The sequence below is a fragment of the Parasteatoda tepidariorum genome, chromosome 7 (genome assembly GCF_043381705.1).
Source record: "Parasteatoda tepidariorum isolate YZ-2023 chromosome 7, CAS_Ptep_4.0, whole genome shotgun sequence".
NCBI classification, from domain to species: domain Eukaryota; kingdom Metazoa; phylum Arthropoda; class Arachnida; order Araneae; family Theridiidae; genus Parasteatoda; species Parasteatoda tepidariorum.
The window spans coordinates 87,238,248-87,259,394 of record NC_092210.1 but is presented as its reverse complement, the minus strand read 5'-3'; the positions used below and the strand labels follow the sequence as shown (position 1 = coordinate 87,259,394).

Here is a 21,147-nt window from a genome sequence, read left to right as displayed (position 1 = left end):
CACAGTTTGCTTAAAGTGTAAAATAATAAAGAACGAAGAAAGGAGAGAATAGTAATTTGAAGGATGTTGAAAAGTGCTATATTTACAAAATTTAAAATCAATAAATTGATGATTGAAAAATGATTTGAGTTGTTTAAGATACGAATGCAAAATTCTGCGTAACAAATTTTTTAAAAATTTAATAGAAGAAATTATTCTATGAGACAAAAAAAATATTATATTAAAATTTAGAAAAAGTTATGGGAAATGAATTTAATTTGAGAAATAAGTGCTGATATTAGTTCAAAACATTTTAATAAACAAGTAATATTAAGTAGCATTGAAAAAAAGTTACCAATGGTCTAAGCTCTGGATGAAAAAGTACATGCTCATTATTTGTAATTGCAAATGAATAAGCATTGACTCCAATCTAAAAAAAAAAAAAAAAAGAATAAATATTTTTATGCATATAATACAAACTTTTAACAATACATGAAATACGAAACACACTGCAACCGCTATATGAAATTTTAAATAACTAGTGTCTAAAAAAAGCTTCATAAAATTATTTAATATAGGTTTGAAACTTAGTTCTTGCCCCTACAATTTCTTAAATAAATATAATAAAAATAATTGCATACGTTACTTTGTGATAGTAAAATCAAAATCATTTTAAATATAAATCTTAAGATACAGTACAGAACCCGTTAATCCGGAAATCAGAAAACCGAAACGAAATTCAATAAATCTTCTACCATTTTTTTAAAAAAATAAATTTTTCCCTCATAAGATTTTAGGATTTTCCTTTCTTTTTTGAAAGATGTTTACCTTACCATCATTTTGGAAATAATCATTAGTGTATTACTTCATCGTTTTTTCTTCTTTTTAAGTTTATTTTCAAAATTTATTTTTTTTAGTTGGGTTTAACAATTTAAAAAACGGCTTTTTGTAGTGATTCAGAAAATCGGAAAAATCAGTTATCCGGAATAGCGATGGTCCCAATCGTTCCGGATAATCGGTTCCCTACTGTATTAGTAAAACTGTTTTAGTTAATATGAGGATGTGTGTGTGTTTTTATTGCAAGCAAATTATTATGTTTTTAAAATTTGAAACTTTATTTAAAGTCAAACAGGAAAATACAGATTTTTTTCTTCTTAAATTTACAGAATAGTTAAAGACATCAAATTCTAAAGATGTAGTAGAATGAGTCACACACTCAACATTATCTACCACAAAAATAATTTCAAGCATAGGAAGTAGATAACATTTTTTTCTTTAGATGATTCGTTCAAAATTTTAATTTTGCTCATAATTGGATTTCTAAGATAGTTTCAACTTCTTTTTAAATTACAGTTTTGAATAGTATATAATGTAAAAGCTGTAAGGTAACTTTATTGACCCTCTGACAGTTAGAAAATGACTTGGAGTTTGTTCTGCATTGTGAAACCAAAATAAATAGTGAAGTGGTGCACAGGACAGAACTTGCACAGCAGATAGTAAATATTGTAGAAGTGAATAACTTAACTAAGTATATTCTACCATCAATGTATAAAAATTTCCTCAACACATAGTGAATATTTCAATGTTCTAAAATAAATTCTCTTAAAAAAAATGATTAAGAAGATTTAATTAGTAAAAATAATAAACAGCAATTATTAATATCAGCCGTTTTCCATAAGCTAATATTTTCCTTAATCATCTAAGAAAAAAAAAACACTTAATACCAAGTACTAAAGATTTCACATAAGAAGAAAAATGCAATCTTACAGCACTCAACGGCTGCCATGATTATCAAAAATAAAAATTAAATAGAAAAAAGTCATATGAACAGAACCCACTCTGTGATTGGTCAAAATTTGCTTCAGGGCATTAAATATTATTGTACTGAGTGATTGATGTAAAAGACATTCTGTATAATAAAAAAATGTAGAATTCAGAATCAGTTGCAATTAGTATCATGGTGATATTGACCTTTTTTTCGTCAAAACCTTTTTTCATGCAATATTAATGCTAGCCTTTAAAATTTGAATAAAGTTTTATCAGAAGAGAAGAAACCTAGACACTTTTAATATATTTTGATTCTTAGTAATTCATTGTAATTTCGATACGAAAAACTGTTTCGATGTGAAAAAATAGCTTCCTGGCAGAAAAATGATGGAAATAAAAACGCAATAAATGAAACTAGATAAGGGCAACAATTCAAAGTAATAGTGTTTTTCAGGTTCAATAGCTAAACTTGAAAACTTTTGGTAACCAAAATTTAAGAAAGAATGGGTTCAGAACATACTTTAAAAACATATTAATTTAAACAATGTTAAAAAATTACTCATATTTAATTTACTATAATACTGTAAAAAGGAAATCAAGTTTACAGCTGATTTGATTTCTTGACACAAATTATTTTACTAATGCAACAATATAAATAAAAAAGTATATAGAGTGAATATGAAAGATACCTTATAAGCTCTTGTTAATTTAGTAATTTCCCTGATAGGAACATCAGTACCAGCCACTCCCAATAAACTAGCGGACTTGATCTAAAAGAAAGTTTATTCCAACTTACAGAAAAATAAAAAAAACTCTTACAAGAATAAAGAAGGGAAATATGTTGCAAGTTTCACAGTTTGCAAATTTAGACCAGTATACTTACATTTCGTTTATCAAATACTGGAGTGGCAACTGTAGTCATTAATTGAAGAGGCTGAAAAGTGTAACATTTCATTAGAATTATAAACTTATTTACAGAAAAATAAGCTAGCTTTTTTGTTACAGAGATTAATGGCACTACTTTTTGATTTGTTAAATAAAGTTTTTTGCAAAAAAAACCCCAACAATTATTAACACCAAAACGTTGTTAAAGCAAACATCCATTGAACCACTTGTCTTTTTGCATTCTTGTCTTTAGATACTCTAAATAATAGATAACTAATTTTGTTTTTCAAATTAAATGTATTAAAATGCTATGGGCAGGTTAGGGTTTGAAATTTGTTGCAGGAAAAAAAAATCTAACTTTGTGAAAGATTCATGGTATGCAAAAATAAATAAGTACAATAAAAGACTTAGATAATGCAATAATAATAAGATAAAACCCTTATAAAGCAGCTGATTAATAACAGAAATTTATGCTGTGACATGCATGGTATGTGAAACAAAAGATTCTTTTTTCATTTGTTTTAGTTTGTTTGATGTTATCTACTTTTGCTTTCTTATATTACTTTATATGCTCTACAAAATGAGAATTAAATATAAGAAAAAAACTCAGAATGTAAAAAAAGACATTATAAACAAAGAGCCTAGACGACTTAATACATCAAATTGTTTGGAATTCATTAAAACAGGTGTTTATTTTCAGATTTTTTTGCAGTAATTTAATAATTCGGATGATGAGTAAAATACACCATAGCAGTACTTTAGACTAATTGCTACAAACTCAATAGTAATGTACAAAACTACAAAAAAGTATAATGCAAGCTTTAATGACGTTTGGAATTTTAATATATTTAGCATAGTATTTAAAGAAATAATAAACATGACATTGATGTTTCTGATTTCAAAAATTAATTATCTTAATAATAATTTTGTAATATTATAATGTCCTGTTTAAGAGCTTTGTCAATCACATTGAAAACTCTTAAAAATAAAATATGATACAGTAGAACCTCAATCCAATGTTCCCCCATGTATCGTCTTGTTTGAACAGTTCAATCCCAAATGCTGTTCTTACAATGTTAATAATATCAGTTTTTGTAATGAAACCGGCAGATTACCACATCTGTTGTTCAGAAATTTCACAACACTAAAAAAATATCAATAAGAAAAAAAAGAAAGAAGCAATTTCTGATGATACTGACAGAGAAGAAATCAAGGATTTGTTAGAGTTTGAGAAAAACGCCTCAATAATCACGCTTGATGTTTATGAATTCATTTCATGAAAATGGTGACATTTGTGGAATTGTCAGCTTGAGAAATGGTTGTAGAAGCTGAAAAAGTGCAAAGTCATACTGATGAGAATGAAATGGAACATCAACCATTGCCAACATTTGCGAAACGCTTTTGAAATAATGAGAGACTTTCCATAGTCACACGAAAGTACAGAAGATGAAGAACAATCTGTCGAAAATGTCAAAAGTTAGTTGTTGTTAGAAGAGTGATGTTTTTAATCTAATAGTTCCAAATATTTTAAATGAATATATAAATCAGTCATTCCTTTTTTTTTTTGCATCGTAAATATTTTTATAGCAAGTAAATTTTAATACTTATTTTAAATTTATTGATTTTCAAGCCTATTATTTCTTTACAACTTTTTATGTGTTTTCAGGTCATTATTTAATATTTTTGTTGAACTGCATTCGCAGCTTTCCTGTATCTACACATTGTAATGAATTGTTCCTCGGGAAACGAGCCATCAAGGTTCTACTGTACACGCTACTAGCAATGTATGAAATTCGGTATTTTATATCATAGTACCTAGAATTGGCCCACAAAGAATGAAATGATTAAACATTATTTTACATTATATTCAGGCATTCTCTGGCATGTACAAGCATTCTATAGAACGTTTTATCTTCAAAGAGTTATAGAATGGTTTACCTTCAAAGAGGTATTGCAATGTTTTCTATCAAGTGGTGGAGAGGTGTTAGAGGGTATATATCTATCCAAAAATGATGAATTGATATAAAAATGCTAAATGATTTAAAACTGTATCACGAAGAAATGGTGACATGCAGCAGCTTAAAAAAACTTCACATCTTTATTTTCAATTAGACAAATATAAAACAAAGGTATATATTAAATGCTATTTTTGTTGTTGTTATAATTATGTTAAGTTTTAATAAATATCAATGTGAATAGTTATTATAGATAATTTAATTATTTTATCCCAAATCCAATTAATGCCATCAATTATTCCAAACAATTAATGGCCCTAGCCTTCGTTGCTAGTCTACCTTTCCTGTAAATGGGCAACTCTTATTAACAGACAATTTTTTTAGTCTCAAGAGTGCCTGCTTAACCAAGGTTTCCCTGTAATAATAATTTTCTATTTCATACTCTGTCTCAAAACACTAGGCATCCTATATAATGTTTATGTTTTATATATTTCCATTAACATACAGATAAATAAATCATAAATACATTATTTTAAAGACAAAATCATATTATAGATATAGTTCATTTAAAAATCCAGGAAAAATACAAGCCAAATAATAGAATTTTTTCTAAAAAGGTTTTAAGGGTAAAAATAGAATAATAACACAGTATAAATTGCAATCAGAACATAATAGGGTACACACCTGTTTTTTCTTGAACCTACTACGAGGAATCTAATACATAAATTGCACACGCAGAATATTTCATGGGATAATGTAAAATTCCAGAATGCAGCATGCAGAGAAATATAACAAATGCACACTGTTAAAGAGTTATCCATTAATATTTCAAGTAATACAAAAGACATCTTCNAAAAAAAAAAAAAAAAAAAAAAAAAAAAAAACGTCATTCCAAATTTTAGTTTAACACACAATTTTTATTGGTTGTTATAAAAAATCAAAGAAAGTTAAAATAATAAGATTAGTTCAAAACTAATTTTAGTTTTTATAATTTTTATTAAAAACACAATTTCCTATTCTATAGTTCATTTTTTTATATTAATTCATCAGTCTAAATGAGATTATAGGTTTTCTTCAAGACCCTAAATTGAATCAGTGAATGTTAAGGTAAACTTTGAAATTACAGGGTATGGATTTATGGAATTTGGAGTCATTTGCTTGTTCAGTAATTTTCTAGAGACAACAAACATCAGGATTTGATTTGGGAATCAAGCAAAACATAGGGTCATTAGCTTTAGAACAAAACACAAACCCTAATCTCTTTTGTTTCGTGTTCGGGCTCAGGTGTACTATCAGGATCAGCATAATCTTCATCTTCTTGGGCAGAATGCCACTGCTGAATTCGCATTTGATTTAGTTTGATACGAATTTGCTCAAATTCTCTATCTTTCCATTCTGCTAGGTTGAGGTCAGTTGCCTGAATTTTGTTTAAAAGCAGGAAATATAAGAAATTATACCAAGTACTATTTTTGAAAATTAGATTGGCTCTAATTTTTTCTTAAACTGATGAGAAAAATAGTAATAAGGACTCAAATAAAATTTCATCAAAATTAACAATGAAAAAATAGATTAGTGCACAGTGTAAAATTATTAATCATGAAGCATTATGCTTAAAATAATTTATGTTTTAAAAAATGATTTTTAAGATCCTTAAAGCTTTAAAAGAAATCCAAAAAACATGCAAGTTTTAAAGTAGTATAGCTAAAGTGGTATAAAAATTGCCTCTAAAATGATATAGCTGAGTTTATTAGCTTATTACTTAAAAACAATGTTCCGATACATGCTCAAATACTATTATTTAAAAAAATTTTTATTGCAGAAAAATGTAAAAATATGTCAAACGCATGTGGAAATATTTAACTTATGAAGTTTAAATAAAAAATTATTAATTTAATAATAATAAAACATAGTGAAGTAAAACTTCTTAAATTATATTTGTATTACAATATATAGAGTACATTCATTATTCATATATTGGATATTCGCAAAATAAGAGACATTAAGAAACATTTATTCAATTATTAATTATAGTTCATATTAAATATATTGATAAAAACATCTGTGTCATAGAAACAGACATTTACATAAAAAATTAAGATTTAAACACTAAAAAGGATTAAATTAACAACTCACCGGCACATCTGCATAGACAGATGTCCATACAAATGGTCGTGTACCAGACAAAACAACAGGCCTGCTCATAACTGGCACATATTTCTGAAACAGTAAGAATAGAAGTTCATTAAATTGATACCCGACAAAATTTGCCCCAAATGTTTGGTAAAAACTTTTTAAAAAGATTTATGCATTTCAAATGTTGATAAAAGGAAAAGATATGAGTGACAAAAGAGCTTTCAGGAGTCTTTTAAAAATCATTACATGATTTTTAACAAAATTGTAGAATATGATAAAAAAAAGAGATCACATTGCAGTCTTAATTTTAAGAAATATTAACCATTAAATTCTTAGTAAAAATATTCACCTCATCTCACATTTGTTTTCAATTTTATTCTGATTAAAATCCATGAAGTCCAAGACTATGAATTGGTGCATGTGAGAAAATTGTATGTTTTTAGCGAGTTCCAATTAATTACACCCAATTTGGTATTTTTTTATAGAATAATTCATGTACTATATTGCACAAATACTAAAAATACTTATTTTCTCACATATTTTTCTCATAATTTCTTCATATTTTTTCATGTAAAATCAGATTTTTATAAGTAATCCTTTAACAATAAACTGTTATTTGAGTCTAAAACATGGTTTCATAGTATTTGAATAAGCCCTTCTATATTTATATGTAATATGAATACAGAATTGTATATTCATATGTAATATGAATATAGAATTGTATATTCATATGTAATATGAATATAGAACAACCAGTAATAAAATTTTTAGTAAAAAAAAAAAAAGATTATTGAACCAAATAATCTAGAGACAAAAAAGTTTGCATAAAAAATATACACCGACCTGAACTTTATCCCGAACCTCAGAAAGTGTAGCCATGTGTGTATAAAAACCTGGAAAACAGTAAAATATATTAAAGCCCTTGAGAGTGGAAGACTAAAAATCATACACATACATAATGAATAAAATGAAAAACTGAAAAAAATAAAATAAAATATGAATTTTTGTTTAAAAATTTTTAAATTAAGTTAAATAATCACAAAGCCATGTTTATATTTCTAATCCAGAGTAAAATTTTTTTGTACTAACACAACTAGATATTTGCATTGATTCTATCATAAATTACAAAATGAAGCCGCAGTCAAAATATCATAACAGGCAATGGAAATTTCAACAACATTGATGTCTAGACAGGTATTTGAATCACTAAAAGGAGGCGGAATAAAAATCTGACAGCACACACAATATGACAATTAAATTTCTTAAGTTTTCTGAGTCCAGTTTTGACAAAAAATAAAATTTGTTCTCTAGTTTTTATTCATTGATTACTATAAAACAACTTGCATTATATTTCAGTGTTGTTCTCTTAAATGCTATTTATTTCAAAATTCAGGAAATAATTATTTATACAAGAATGAATATCTTTGTGATCACTAATTTTTTGTAAATAGGAGAGATGGGCAAAATTGGGAAGAGGAATAAAATAGGGACCAGTCAGTTTTGATTAAATTACTGCTGACAATTATCAGATATCGCATGGAACTAGAAATAGGCATTCACCATTTTATTCAGAGATGAATGAAAGAGAGTGTAGACTATTTCTCTGTCAATAGCAATTATTTGAAATATTTATCAGAAAAGTTTTAATTTTTACATCACTAATTTTTACTCTGCAGTTTATTGTTGTTTAAAGATTTATTTTTAGTAAAATCATTTGATAATGCTTTGTTTTAGTAATTATTTAAGCAGATTTTGCATCTAGAAATTAATATAACTCTCCCTTTCTGCTAAATGGCACTGTAGAATAAAACTCAGATTTGGTCAGTTGGACAATATCAAGTAGTACAAAAAGCTATAAGTTACAAGCTAGACCAAGTTAAAGTAACAGGAAAGTTGGATACAAAGCCCATACTGCAAATAATGGGCACATGAAGCTTGTACCAATGGAGAGAAGTAGGATTAAAGTTTTATTTATGATTTCTGTTAAGTCAGTTAAACATAATTTAATAAAAGTTACAAACATACACAGTGTAGAAGGTGATTGTCTTAATTTAATGTTATAATCAAGCATTATTTCAACGTAAACCTGATATAATTTGACTAGGCTGGATAAAACCAAATAATAACATAGTTCAAAAAAAAAAAAAAAAAAAAAAAAAAAAAAANAAAAGACAAACCTTTATTTGCACAGGCCATCCAATTTACTTCATGTGATTCAGTAACTTCCTTACCAATTAGGTATGTAAATACTCTGACCTAAAAATTAGTAGAAAAATTAAGCAAGATTGCTTCAATTTGATTAAATAACAAAAAAAAACAACATTATATTTAATTGATAACTGCTGTCTTATAAGGACAAGTAAACTTACAGGTATATTTGGGTAATTGTAACGCCTAAATATGTCTTCAAATGTATTAGGAGCTCCGTCAGTAATTATCATAATAGCTTGATTACATTGAGTACCCAATCCAGATCGATTGTACTGCAACAATAAAGTAAAAGTTATTTTTAGTTTTACTAGAATGAAAACAATTGAAAAACAAAAATATTTGATATTGATAAAATATCTGTTCTTGTTAACAATACCAAAGTTGATACAAGAATACGTTCAGAAAATAGTGCATTCCTGGAGCCAAAATTTTTTTTTAATGTAAAGCAAATTAGATATCATGAATACGAGAGATACACATGAAGTTGCTAGCAATTATTCAATAATCATAAAATTCGCACCAAACAAATTCAAAGCCATAATACCATTATTTACAACATCAAAATTCACATTGCTAATCCAAGATTCTTACTATGGCCTCTCACATCATACATACAAAACAATAAACAAATCTTTCTTTTCCACAAGAAAACAGTCCAAGCATTCAGTAAATACACTACTCTTCACAATATGAAAATATCAATTAAGTTAAATTTCTAAATATGATTGCTCTTATTCTTTTGTTGTCAAGGCAACTATAAGAAGTTTCTTAGTGTTGAAAGTTAATATGTTACATAATATATATGATTAGATATCTTAGTAGCGCCTTCTGGATCACTGGAGTTGCTGTGCTACAGCGGATTAAATTTAGGTAAAGAGAAAGCCTGTAAACAGACGGTTACAATTAAGTTGTTTTGGCAGAACAGATCCTTAACATAAGGAAATTTTGAGAAAGTAAACAGGTTTCGCTAACTTATTAATTATTTTCGATATTATTTGATTGCAGTTTTCACAGCTTTGTGGAAGAACATGTTAAATATTTTGAAAACACTCAAATCTCTGTAATTATGTAGCTTGTAAAAAAAAAAAAAAACATGTAGAATATTATTTTCTAAATAATAAAATTATCATTAAAAAAAGATGGCTAATAAACAGGTTCCTGACACTTTTGTATATTTCAAAATCCACCAACTACCATCTTTCCCGATAGCATAGTCATTTCTTTAGAAACAATAGTAGGTAATATACTAAAACAACTTATGAATTGATTTTTTAAACAACATCTAGGCATTTTAGTCAGCTTTGCATAAAATCTTCTCTCTACTATAAAATTTTCGAAGCATTGTAAAATATTTTTTTTCTTGAAATTCAAAATTTTAAATCGATAAAAGATTGACCTCAGTACTCACATATTCACAAAAAATTTTTTAGTCAAATTCAAAAGCATTTAGTTATTGTGGAATGAGCCCTAAGTTTCTCTTTTTAAAGGTCCAAAAAAAAAAAAAAAAAAAAAAAACTTTTAATGTTTAAAAAACATAAATATATAACAAATTTTAGATTTTAAGCTGAAATATGTATACAAGTTCAAAAACAAAGTTTAGAGTGAAAATGTCAGAACAAAATATTAATGAATTGAAATATTTAAAACTTGGAATATGTTTGAAAACTATAATTTTTAGATTGAGGTTTTCATAATAATTCCAAGAAACTTAAAACATTGCATTTCATAAATAATTTATTATTATTATTTTTAAATCAGATGACTAAAATTTGTCTTATATTTATGATGATATAACTAATATTTTTAGAGATAAAAATTTTTTTTGTCGATAAATTTAAAACCACAGGGACAACTATTTATCACCTTGAAATTTTGAGAATAAAGTTTCTCATGATACACTATTCTGTATGGCACTAATTTCACGATTTCTAGCAGTGAGAAACTAGTTTGATAGGAATTAAACTATGTCTTATGCTGATTGGAGTTTAGAATTGACAATTAAAAGGGATAGATGAAATTTTAGTCATATATATTTGTGAACAGAGAATGTTAGGCTGTTAGGTTAAAACAAGGAGAATCAAATGGACAAAAAAGATAAAACAGAAAGTGAAATAATACTATTAAGGCTAAAAGATACACTAATTTTTAAAATATCAATTTTCATAAATTTCTATCAAACTTTTTAGAGGTTTTTGTAAAAGTAATATGAGTTACATATTTATTCTTCTGATCAATTATATCAGAATGATATAAACACACAGAAAATATGCTAAAAATTTCAGGAAAAATATCACTTATTATATCACAGTATTTTAAAATTGAAATATTTTATCACTTATTCATTATAGAATTGATAGATTCACAACCATTGAAAACAGATATTTCATGTTTGAAATACCTGTTTTCGGAGGGAAAAAATTACAAATCAATCACTGCACAAAATATTAGTTTCAATGATAATTTCAGCAAGTTAATGACAATGTTATTTAATTTTAAAACATATGATACTTACTTTTTGGAGAACTTCAAAGGCTGTTATCAAGCTCAATGTAAAATTTGCTATATTTGCTGTCTCCATTTTTTTCATATGCTTCATAAATTCCTAAAAAGTATGATGCTTAAAATTATGGTATGTATCACAAAAAATAAATACATAAATATTGTTTAACTTCATGCCATAACATGCATTAAGAGAAAACCAATTTGATAGAAAAAATTAAGACTAAATTTTAGTTCTTCAATAAAGTGTCACATGGCTTATTGTAATGAATTTAATTAAAAAAAATTCTTCTTAAAAACAATTTTAATGAAGAAATTGAACAGTTGAACGATCAAATGATCAACAATTTCAAAGCAATCACAATTCCAAAAAAATATTCAACTAAGATTGAGACGTGAATTGTAGTTTAGTTCAGAAGTCCCAGCCATTCAATTAATTAACAGCCAATTGCCATCTTATCTTACACAGACAACTAATACTATCTTACATACATAGTTTCAGTTAAAACAGGATAATTTATAAAAACAAGGTAACAATATGTTAAATTATACGTCTGATTGAATTGTACAATAGAAAATACGTTAAATACAGAAAAAAAGTAGAGAATATAGATGTGTTTTGGTTAGAAATGCTTTCTGAACTTTTGCAATTAAATTTATAACTCAAACACAGTATTTAATTTACATATAAAGATTTAAAATAAGTTGTAAATCGCAGCAAACAAATAAATTTCACGGACGCCTTTTTAATGTTATTCAAATGAACTACTAGTTCTACAGATGAATAAACAGATACAAATTAAAACTTAATAAACATTTATTAATTCTAAAGCAATCTCAATTTAGTGATATTTTCAAAACCTAACTAATTCGAACACTAAATAATCAACACAAAACATTTCAAGAAGGTTGCCAACATAAAAACCAAAGTTAAAGAATAAAAATTAAATGAAAGCAGCAGCAGTCAGAGTCACGTGACACCAACTATAAAAACATATTACAATCTCTAACATACTCCNATGCATTAAGAGAAAACCAATTTGAAAGAAAAATTTAAGACTAAATTTTTGTTCTTCAAAAAAGTGACACATGGCTTATTGTAATGAATTTAATTTAAAAAAATTCTTCTTCATAACATTCTTAAATGAAGAAATTGAACAGTTGAGCACTCAAATGATCAAGAATTTCAAAGCAATCACAATCCCAAAAAATATTCAACTAAGATTGAGATGTGAATTGTAGTTTAGTTGAGAAGTCCCAGCCATCCAATTAATTAACAGCAAATTACTACTATCTTATCTTACACAGACAGCTAAGACTATCTTCATAGACAGGATAGTTTTAGTTAAAATAGGATAATTTATAAATATAAGGTAACAATATGCTAAATTATACAACTGATTGAATTGTACAATAGAAAATATGTTAAATAGAGAAAAAAAGTAGAGAATATAGTGGTGTTTTAGTTAGAAATGCTCTCTGAATATTTGGTTTGAAATTTTGATTTTAAATTCATATATCAAACACCGCATTTTATTTATTTAATTGTGTATAAAGATTTGAAATAAGTTAAATCAGATAAATGAATAAGCTGTGGAATAAAAATTACATTATACATTGAATTTTAATGAAAGATAGATCCAAATATCTTTCATGAAACAGAAATTTATAAGAACTTCTGCTAAAGCAAAAAACTTTTTTTTGACGTGCTAAAAAATTGACTAATGAAATGATAAATACATAAAATGTGAACAGTTAAAAAACATACAAACAGTTTCGAAACATTATTCATTAAAAAAAATAGACAGATTTATAATTGAAATATACAAATAAATTTCATGTAAATAATTTAACTCTCATACTCGTATATTTTCTTCATTTGCTTGGACCAAAGCATTTTCAAAGCAAGGAACAACAGGAGTGACTTCGTCCGAAAACTAGGGAAGAAAATAGTAATCATACATTACAACCAAAACTTTAGGAACAATTCTTATTTTTCTAGTTTGCATAATGGAAATAATTAAAAATTAAAGAGCAATTTATCAACCGATAGCAATAACAGAAAATAGTAGACAAGTTTAAAATTGACAATATCAGTAACAAGCACTTATTTTTTAAAGCATAATAGACATTTATGATAATACAGTAGGGAACTGATTATCTGGAACGATCGGGACCATCGCTATTCCGGATAACTGATTTTTCTGGTTTTCTGAATCGCTACAAAAAGCCGTTTTTTTTTTATTGTTAAACCCAACTAAAAAAAAATATTTGGTAATGATCTTAAAAAGAAGAAAAAACGATGAAGTAATACACTAATGATTATTTCCAAAATGATTGTAAGGTAAACATCTTTAAGAAAAGAAAGAAAAAGTCCTAAAATTTTATAAGGAATTTTTTTTTTTTTTTTTTTTTTAAAATGGCGGGAAAATTTTATCGAATTTTGTTCCGGTTTTTTGGCTTTCTGAATTCCGGATAACGGGTTCTGTACTGTAGAATAAATGTTTCAAATAGCACAGAAAATGATAAAAATAAATTTAGACAAATGAGCAAAATCTTATAAAGCATTTTTGGAATCTTTATATATTTTTAGTCACAGTAATTATTCTAGATGATCCATTACTCATCATTAGTATATTTTTGGATTAAAAGTTATTAACAAAGATTAAATGAAATCTAGAAATAAACTTTTTAATAATTTTAATTAATATACAAAGTTGTCTTACACCAAGAATAGTGACAAAATCATCTTCTGTTAATGTTAAAAGAATATCAGCCACAACATTCCTGTCATAGATCCACTACTATCAACAAGTATAACTATGTCTTTTGCTGAGGCTGCAGCTTTTACATACCTGAAAATATAAAAGAAATACAAAGTAAATATATTAGAAAACAAAGGATACAGTTAACTTGAATATATATACATATACATAAGAGATAAATAAAAGAAAAGAGAAAGTTTGAAAGAAAAATTAAGAATTTATTAAGTTTTATTAACTGTGCATAAGCTGCAAGCACATAGAACCCAAAATGTAAGTTAAAAACACAAAGAGAACAAGGAAAGAAACAAAAAAAGGGAGGATTTTAGGGAAAAAAAGAAAAAATTATAGAAAATTAAAAAAAGTCAATTTAAATTTAACAATGAAAAGATATAATTTAGTAATCAGCTCAAACAATTACAGCTGCAAACCTAGTGCTTTTTAATATTACATTAATGTAACAAAAACAAAATATATCAATACAATAGCATCAAAAAAAAAAAAAAAAANAAAGGCAGTGTGAGAGGCTGATTCACAAACAAAATTTATATATATACACACATTTATATAAATGCACAAAATATGTTTAATTAACACTATCTTACTTATTTAAAGAACTTTTAAATAGTGAAAAGCAATAAAGAGAATTGCATAAAGGTAAAGAAACTTAATCTTTAAAACAAAGATAGATAACATATTTTAAGAGTGAATCAAACTGATATTAAGTCGGTTGCAAACTACAGGGGTGAAACTAAAACTGAAAAATTTAAGTTGGCACTCCCTGTAAGCTGCATTTGCAACTGTGTTGCATTTGAGGAAAAATTCCTAAATTTTACACATTTTGATCTGCAATCTAAATAGTTATACTTGAAATATTAGGTTTCTTCCAATTATACATATATATATATCAGTTTCATAAAAAAATAGAAAATTGTGGTCGACGAATACCTTATTACAAGTTACAGTTTTGTAAACCTTTTCATTTTTTTCACGAACTAATGCATTTCTCTCACAGTTAGTTGCAATAGGGTAATTTCACAATATACAAATATCAGATTTGAGGATTTTAAAACCATACAGCTCAGTTTAGAAAAAAAAAGCAGTTTTAGTAATTTTTGTTAAATCAATTCTTAGTATCATTTATATTTACTCCAATCTATAGTATCTTTCATAAGTTTAAATAAAAAAAATAAAATTAATAAATAAAAAAAAAACAGACGTTACGATATGTAAAAACTGTAATAGTCATGTTTTAATTTTTTTTAAAAAAATTACATTTCTAAAGGTTAATAAATATTAGTAGAACTGCTTGATTTTATTAAACTAGGTTAAAGTTTTATACATCTGAAGACTGCAAAGATATAAAGGATGGTATTGCCCTATATTAATATTCATATATAGTGCTATACTAATATGCTTCATGGAAGGAATGATGACTATGTCCCATCCATGAAGCATAATACTAAAGGTTGAAACATGGGAAATGTAAAATAACTTATAATGGTGCGATGAGAATAATTAAATAAAGTAATATCATTATTAAGTGACATTATTTAATTTTTGTCACCACTTATTAAAATTAAGACCTCAGGGAACCCTGTAATAAAGCCCTTAATGGAATTCATTCAAATATAAAACACATTTTTAGATATCTCATCAAAATTTTAAATCTCACCAAGAGCGAGTTCGGCAATCATAAAGGTCTGGCTTTTCCCTGCCTTCCTTCACCCAAGTTGTGGCTGTAAAAATGAAGAAAAATTTTTGAAAGTGAAGATAGCTTAAAAATAATAACAATAACTAATTGCCAAACAAAATGGAAAAAATTATGATTTTTTTTAAATATTGCAGAGATTGGAACTGAAATAAAGATAAATTGAAACAGTATTACTCAAAAACTAGTTAGTTATATTTCTATACTTATTAATTATATTTGAGTACAATTAATTTAAAATAATTTGTATAAAAGAAATACAAAAGATTTAGATAATTTATAAAACATTAAGTCACATTATTAGATATAAGCTATCAGAGACTGATATGGTCAATTTTACTACAGTTTACCATTTCCATTTTTAAACTAGAAATACATAAATTATAACCATAGTTTAATGCTTCTGCACTTAAAAAAATGTATCCAATAAAACAATTTCAAGTTTGATATTTAACATAGTCATGGTCTTCTAAATGGATGACAGTTGCAGTTTCAGCTTTTATTTAATCAACAATAGCTAATTGCAGCTATTTTTTAATGCAAAATCAATATAATATGATAGTAGTAAAATATTTAGGAACAATTTTAGGGGAAATTCATTTTTTAATCACATATACACATGCAAAAAAAAAAAAAAAATTAATACCTATAAGAGAAGGGAATTGTTTTGCTTTGCACCCAATAGTTATTTCAAAGTCTAAGGTTATTGCTACGTTTTAAATCATATTTTCAAAAACATAACTGGCTAAAAGTTAACTTTACATATTTTTTTCCAACAAGAATAAGTCTTATTTATTAAAAAAATGACCATAAATTTTTCCTTACCAGGAAATGTGCGTAAAAAACCAGTATTACTCCCAAAATATTGCCAATTTAGGGATGGATCAACAGCAAGATTATTTCGAAATGCAGGAGTGAGATATTCTGACCATTTTATGGAGTTGAGAACCTTGGGATCTAAAGATGAAAATATTAATGTAACAAAAATATCCACTAAAAACAAAATATAACTAAAATTGAAAAGTAAAAAATTCCAAAAGAAGGAGGTTTTGAGAAGCTTTAAAAATAGTTAAAACATTCCTCAAAAATCAAATAAATGGAAAAAGACTCAGCTTAAAAAAAAAGAGATGATTTTGTTTAATAAAATAAAAATTACAATCTAATCAAGAAGTAACATTTTATTATGCCTAATATTTATGGCTATTCAAGTCCAACCATTTGAAGATATCTAACTGAAAGTGGAAATTTGCCGATTATAACAAAAGCAATCATAAAGTATTTTTTAACGTTTACAATTTATTATAGAGTCATAGGATAAAAATGTTTCTTAAGTAAATCAGGTTTTGATAAAAACTTGGTTACATTTTTTTATTCTTTCGGTAGTAAATTAATAGAAAAAGATTTTGTGAAAATTTAATTAGGGCATAAAGAAAATAAGGCAGAAATATACTGCCCGCTGTACCTAAGAAGACAGATGAAAGTTAAATCATGGTATTAGTAAGTAATTTTAAAGGAAGTTCAAAAGTTTTTTATTTTTTAATTTAAAAATACCAATAAAGTACCACTTTAATTGGAAGTAGAAGTTTTCAAGTAAGTTTAATTATTAACGAATTACGACAAAAGTAATCTCTCTACCACCATTTGAATATTATTGAAAGTTAAATTATAGTAGAGTACAGGTAGCTTAGTTTAAAAGGTTTTAAATTCAAAAGTACCAGTAACATACCATTACAATTGGTAGTAAAAGTTTTTGAGTAAGTTCAATTGGTAAATAAGTACAATATGACAATAGTCTATAATATAACAAGAATAAGTTGATTGAAAGTCAAAAGACGGTACAAGTCATTTAATTAAAGTAGTGGTTATGTAAAAACTAAGGATGTAATGAATAGTGATTTGGCCGAATACCAAACGTTTCGCTAAAAATATTGGCCAAATACCGAATATTCGGCGCCAAAATAGTAACCTTTTCTCAAAATTATTAATAAATGATAGTTTTTATAAATAAATATAGTCCTTATTGAAAAATAATCAATATTTAGCTGTATTATTAGTATGAGGTAAAGGGAAAAAAACTTCAATAAAAATGCTTAAGATAATAAAGATAATTAGATATTAAAAAAATCAAAAACATTTAAGATAAAAAAAACAACTCTCTAACAGTTACTAAAAAAACTAAAGTTGCAAAGTTGATAAAAAATAGAAAAAAAATATTGTCTTCATTTTTAAAACAAAATTTTAATGCTAAAAATAATATTTTCCAGAAAAAATTATCTGTAATACGTTGAAAGAGAAAAAAACTTTATCAGAAACGTTTAAAAAAAGCACCAGTATCATAAAAACGCCCATATGAAAGAAGGTTATAGAAAAAAGCAAAACCGAAAAAATAAAATTCGATGATTTCTCAAAGAAAAATCGATGACTTTTTGAAAGAAAATTTTAAAGCTAAGCATCTCAGTTTTCCAATTACCTTATTTTCAAGAAAAAATGAAGTTTAAAGACTAATAGAAATACTCTTAATTGTTGTGCCATAATAAAAACAAAAATATTTTTGAAAAAGCTAGATAGAAGCCAAAACAAAAATTGTTCTAATTTTTAAATGAAAGATTTAATACTAAAATTCTCAATTTAACTTTCTTACAAAAAAGTGACCATAAAAGAATAACGTTCATTAGAGATGCTCTTTAAAAAATGCTGTAATAATAAAAATGACGATAAATATGAAAGTTAGCAAAAGAGAAGCAGAAATGTTTTTTCTTCTTAATTCTGAAATATAACTTTAACGTTGGGAATAACAGTTTTCCATGTCATTGGTTATCTGTCTTATTGTACAGGAAAAAAGCGACAATAAAAGAATTAAGTCTATTGGAAATGCAATGTTAAAATGCTGTGATATAGTTAATACAGAAAAAAAAAGACTAAAATGAAAAATTAAGAAAAAAAGTTCTCAATTTTTAAGACACAAAATGTTGAAAACACGACAAAACTGATTTGCCTGAATGTAAATATAAAAAAGAAGAAACAATCAGCATTACAAAACTCCTGGTTCAGTATAAAGTAATCTAGTTCGATTCTTCACATTTCGTTTTTCCATATGTCTTTTAGAACATATACTAACTAACTTAATTTGAACTTACAAATACGCGTAAAAATATCTTTAAATAAGGTTTAGTAAAAAATTCGATTTCAGATAATTCTTTATTAAATCTATTCAAATTACCCTTCCTCTTCCAAAAAGAAAAANAAAAAAAAAAAAAAAAAAAAAAAAAAAAAAAACACACTTTATTGAAAAATAATTTTCCAGATAATACTTTGCCGAATATTTGGCAAAGTATTCGGCCAACCGAATATTACGCAACTAAAACCTAAGGAAGATAAAAGAAATGATAGTAAGCTTGAAGAAAGCTTTGTGCCAATGAGGACAGTTTAGCAAAATGAAATTCCAGTCACAAAAGTTGTTTGAAAATAAATAGTCTTCTAATGGTGGACAGGCAGTAAAATCTATTTATATCTAAGAAATAAAAATTATTATTAATGATTTTTACTTCTTTAATATAAGTTACATGTTTTTTATTTATAATTAGTTACATGTAAAATAAAGTAGAGATGACTACAATATTATGTGTAGGAAAAACAACAACATTTATTTAAAAAACTTCAGTTAAAAAATGCGGAATGTTTATATTACCTTTATCATAAACATTTGTAGGTACATGAACAGAGCTATGTTTAAAATTTACAGGAGCATTAGCAAAATTTCTGTGCGGTTTCATATCTAGATCTCTAATACTCTTTTTGGGCTTTCTTTTAGTTACTACATCATTAGAATCAATTTCATTATTTTCTATTTCAACCTCTTTCTCTTCCATTCGAGCATTATAATATTCATGCTGAAATGACAAAAATTTACTTTATTGTATATGGTTTGTTTTTTATCTAACAAACTTAAGAAAGCATCATTAAACAGAATGTGTGGAAAAACAATATTTGAACCCTTTATAAATGCTGTGTTAAGATCTCTAATTTGATTTTTTTTTCTTAAATTTTATCAAACTAATCACATATGTTAACAGGAAAATAAAGTAAAAATATCAGGAAAATAAAGTCAAATTAAAAAAAATTAAATCTTAAATCAAAATTCCCTCAAACATGGCAATCAGCTGCTAAAAATTAACTTGTAAATCTCAAAACATTTAGAGAACAAGCTTTGCAAAGGCTGATAAAAGATAGGAGGGAATTTTTTTTTTTTTTACTGCGAAAGAGAGACATTCCTAAATCGAAATAAAAGTTTGTTAAAAGAGATATATGCTTGATAAATATCATCCTTAAATAGAATTTAATGTTAAACAAAGCAACACTTTTTTTAAATGTAGAATAACAATGTTTAAATAATATTAATGAAAATAAAAAGAGATAGAAACATTTAAGAAACATACAATAAATGTTTTAAAATAAAACAAAGAAGCTTTTTCATTTCAGGAAGTACAAATAAAGATTTATCTATTAAAATATCCATAAGCATCATAATACATACCCTTGACAATGCAAAATATATTTTTTATTTAACATTTTTGTTCTAAATGTGCATGGTATAAAAATTAAGCTCCTTATAACCGATATTTTAATTACATAATAAATACACGAGGACTTTAATATAAAAAGTATCATCAATTTTCTACTAATGCCTTTAGACATTTCCGATCTAATCTTTAAATCCTTTCAAGATAAAAAAATTAGCCCACTCAGCTTACGTTTTTTTTAATTTTTTTTTAGCATATTTGCTGAAGCTTTGTTTTTATTTGCCCTAAGGAGTCAAATTAATACCAGCTGAATTAACTTTTCTCCTTACTTTCAAGAAATATTTATTGAATCTAAAACCAAAGTGACTCGGGAAATAAACTTGAGAAGATCATTATTTTCCTTTTTTAAAAAAAGTTTTTAGATTCAGAAAATACTTTTTTAATTTCAATTAAATATTTTTTTTTAAATGTAAAATCATTCTAATTTCTCTAAAAGCTCTTAAAATGATAAAAAAAAATACTTAGCAGTTTTAATGCTTGAAATGCCATAAAAGGTAGTTAAAAATTTTTTAATAAATTTAAGTTGGTCATTTAAAAGTACATAGGAGATAAAATAATGATAAGTCAGCTGAACTTTAAACTTTATAAAACCTTTAATCAGTTTTTATTTTATTTAAAGTTAGTAAACAATAACTTCATGTTTTTTTTAATAAATTTTTCAATAA

At 25.7% G+C, this 21,147-nt stretch overlaps 1 protein-coding gene across 1 annotated transcript in view; it reads right to left on the bottom strand.

Moving 5' to 3' along the window:
• The window catches only part of LOC122271814 (voltage-dependent calcium channel subunit alpha-2/delta-3), a 443,634-nt gene that overhangs the window by 63,173 nt on the left and 359,314 nt on the right, over window positions 1-21,147 (bottom strand). Inside the window, 14 exon segments of the mRNA XM_071183718.1 lie at window positions 2,436-2,516; window positions 2,630-2,680; window positions 5,839-6,003; window positions 6,720-6,803; window positions 7,563-7,612; window positions 8,897-8,975; window positions 9,089-9,202; window positions 11,443-11,532; window positions 13,292-13,366; window positions 14,156-14,220; window positions 14,223-14,284; window positions 15,867-15,930; window positions 16,728-16,859; window positions 19,591-19,792. Of these exon segments, the coding sequence (XP_071039819.1) occupies window positions 2,436-2,516; window positions 2,630-2,680; window positions 5,839-6,003; window positions 6,720-6,803; window positions 7,563-7,612; window positions 8,897-8,975; window positions 9,089-9,202; window positions 11,443-11,532; window positions 13,292-13,366; window positions 14,156-14,220; window positions 14,223-14,284; window positions 15,867-15,930; window positions 16,728-16,859; window positions 19,591-19,792 (1,314 nt within the window).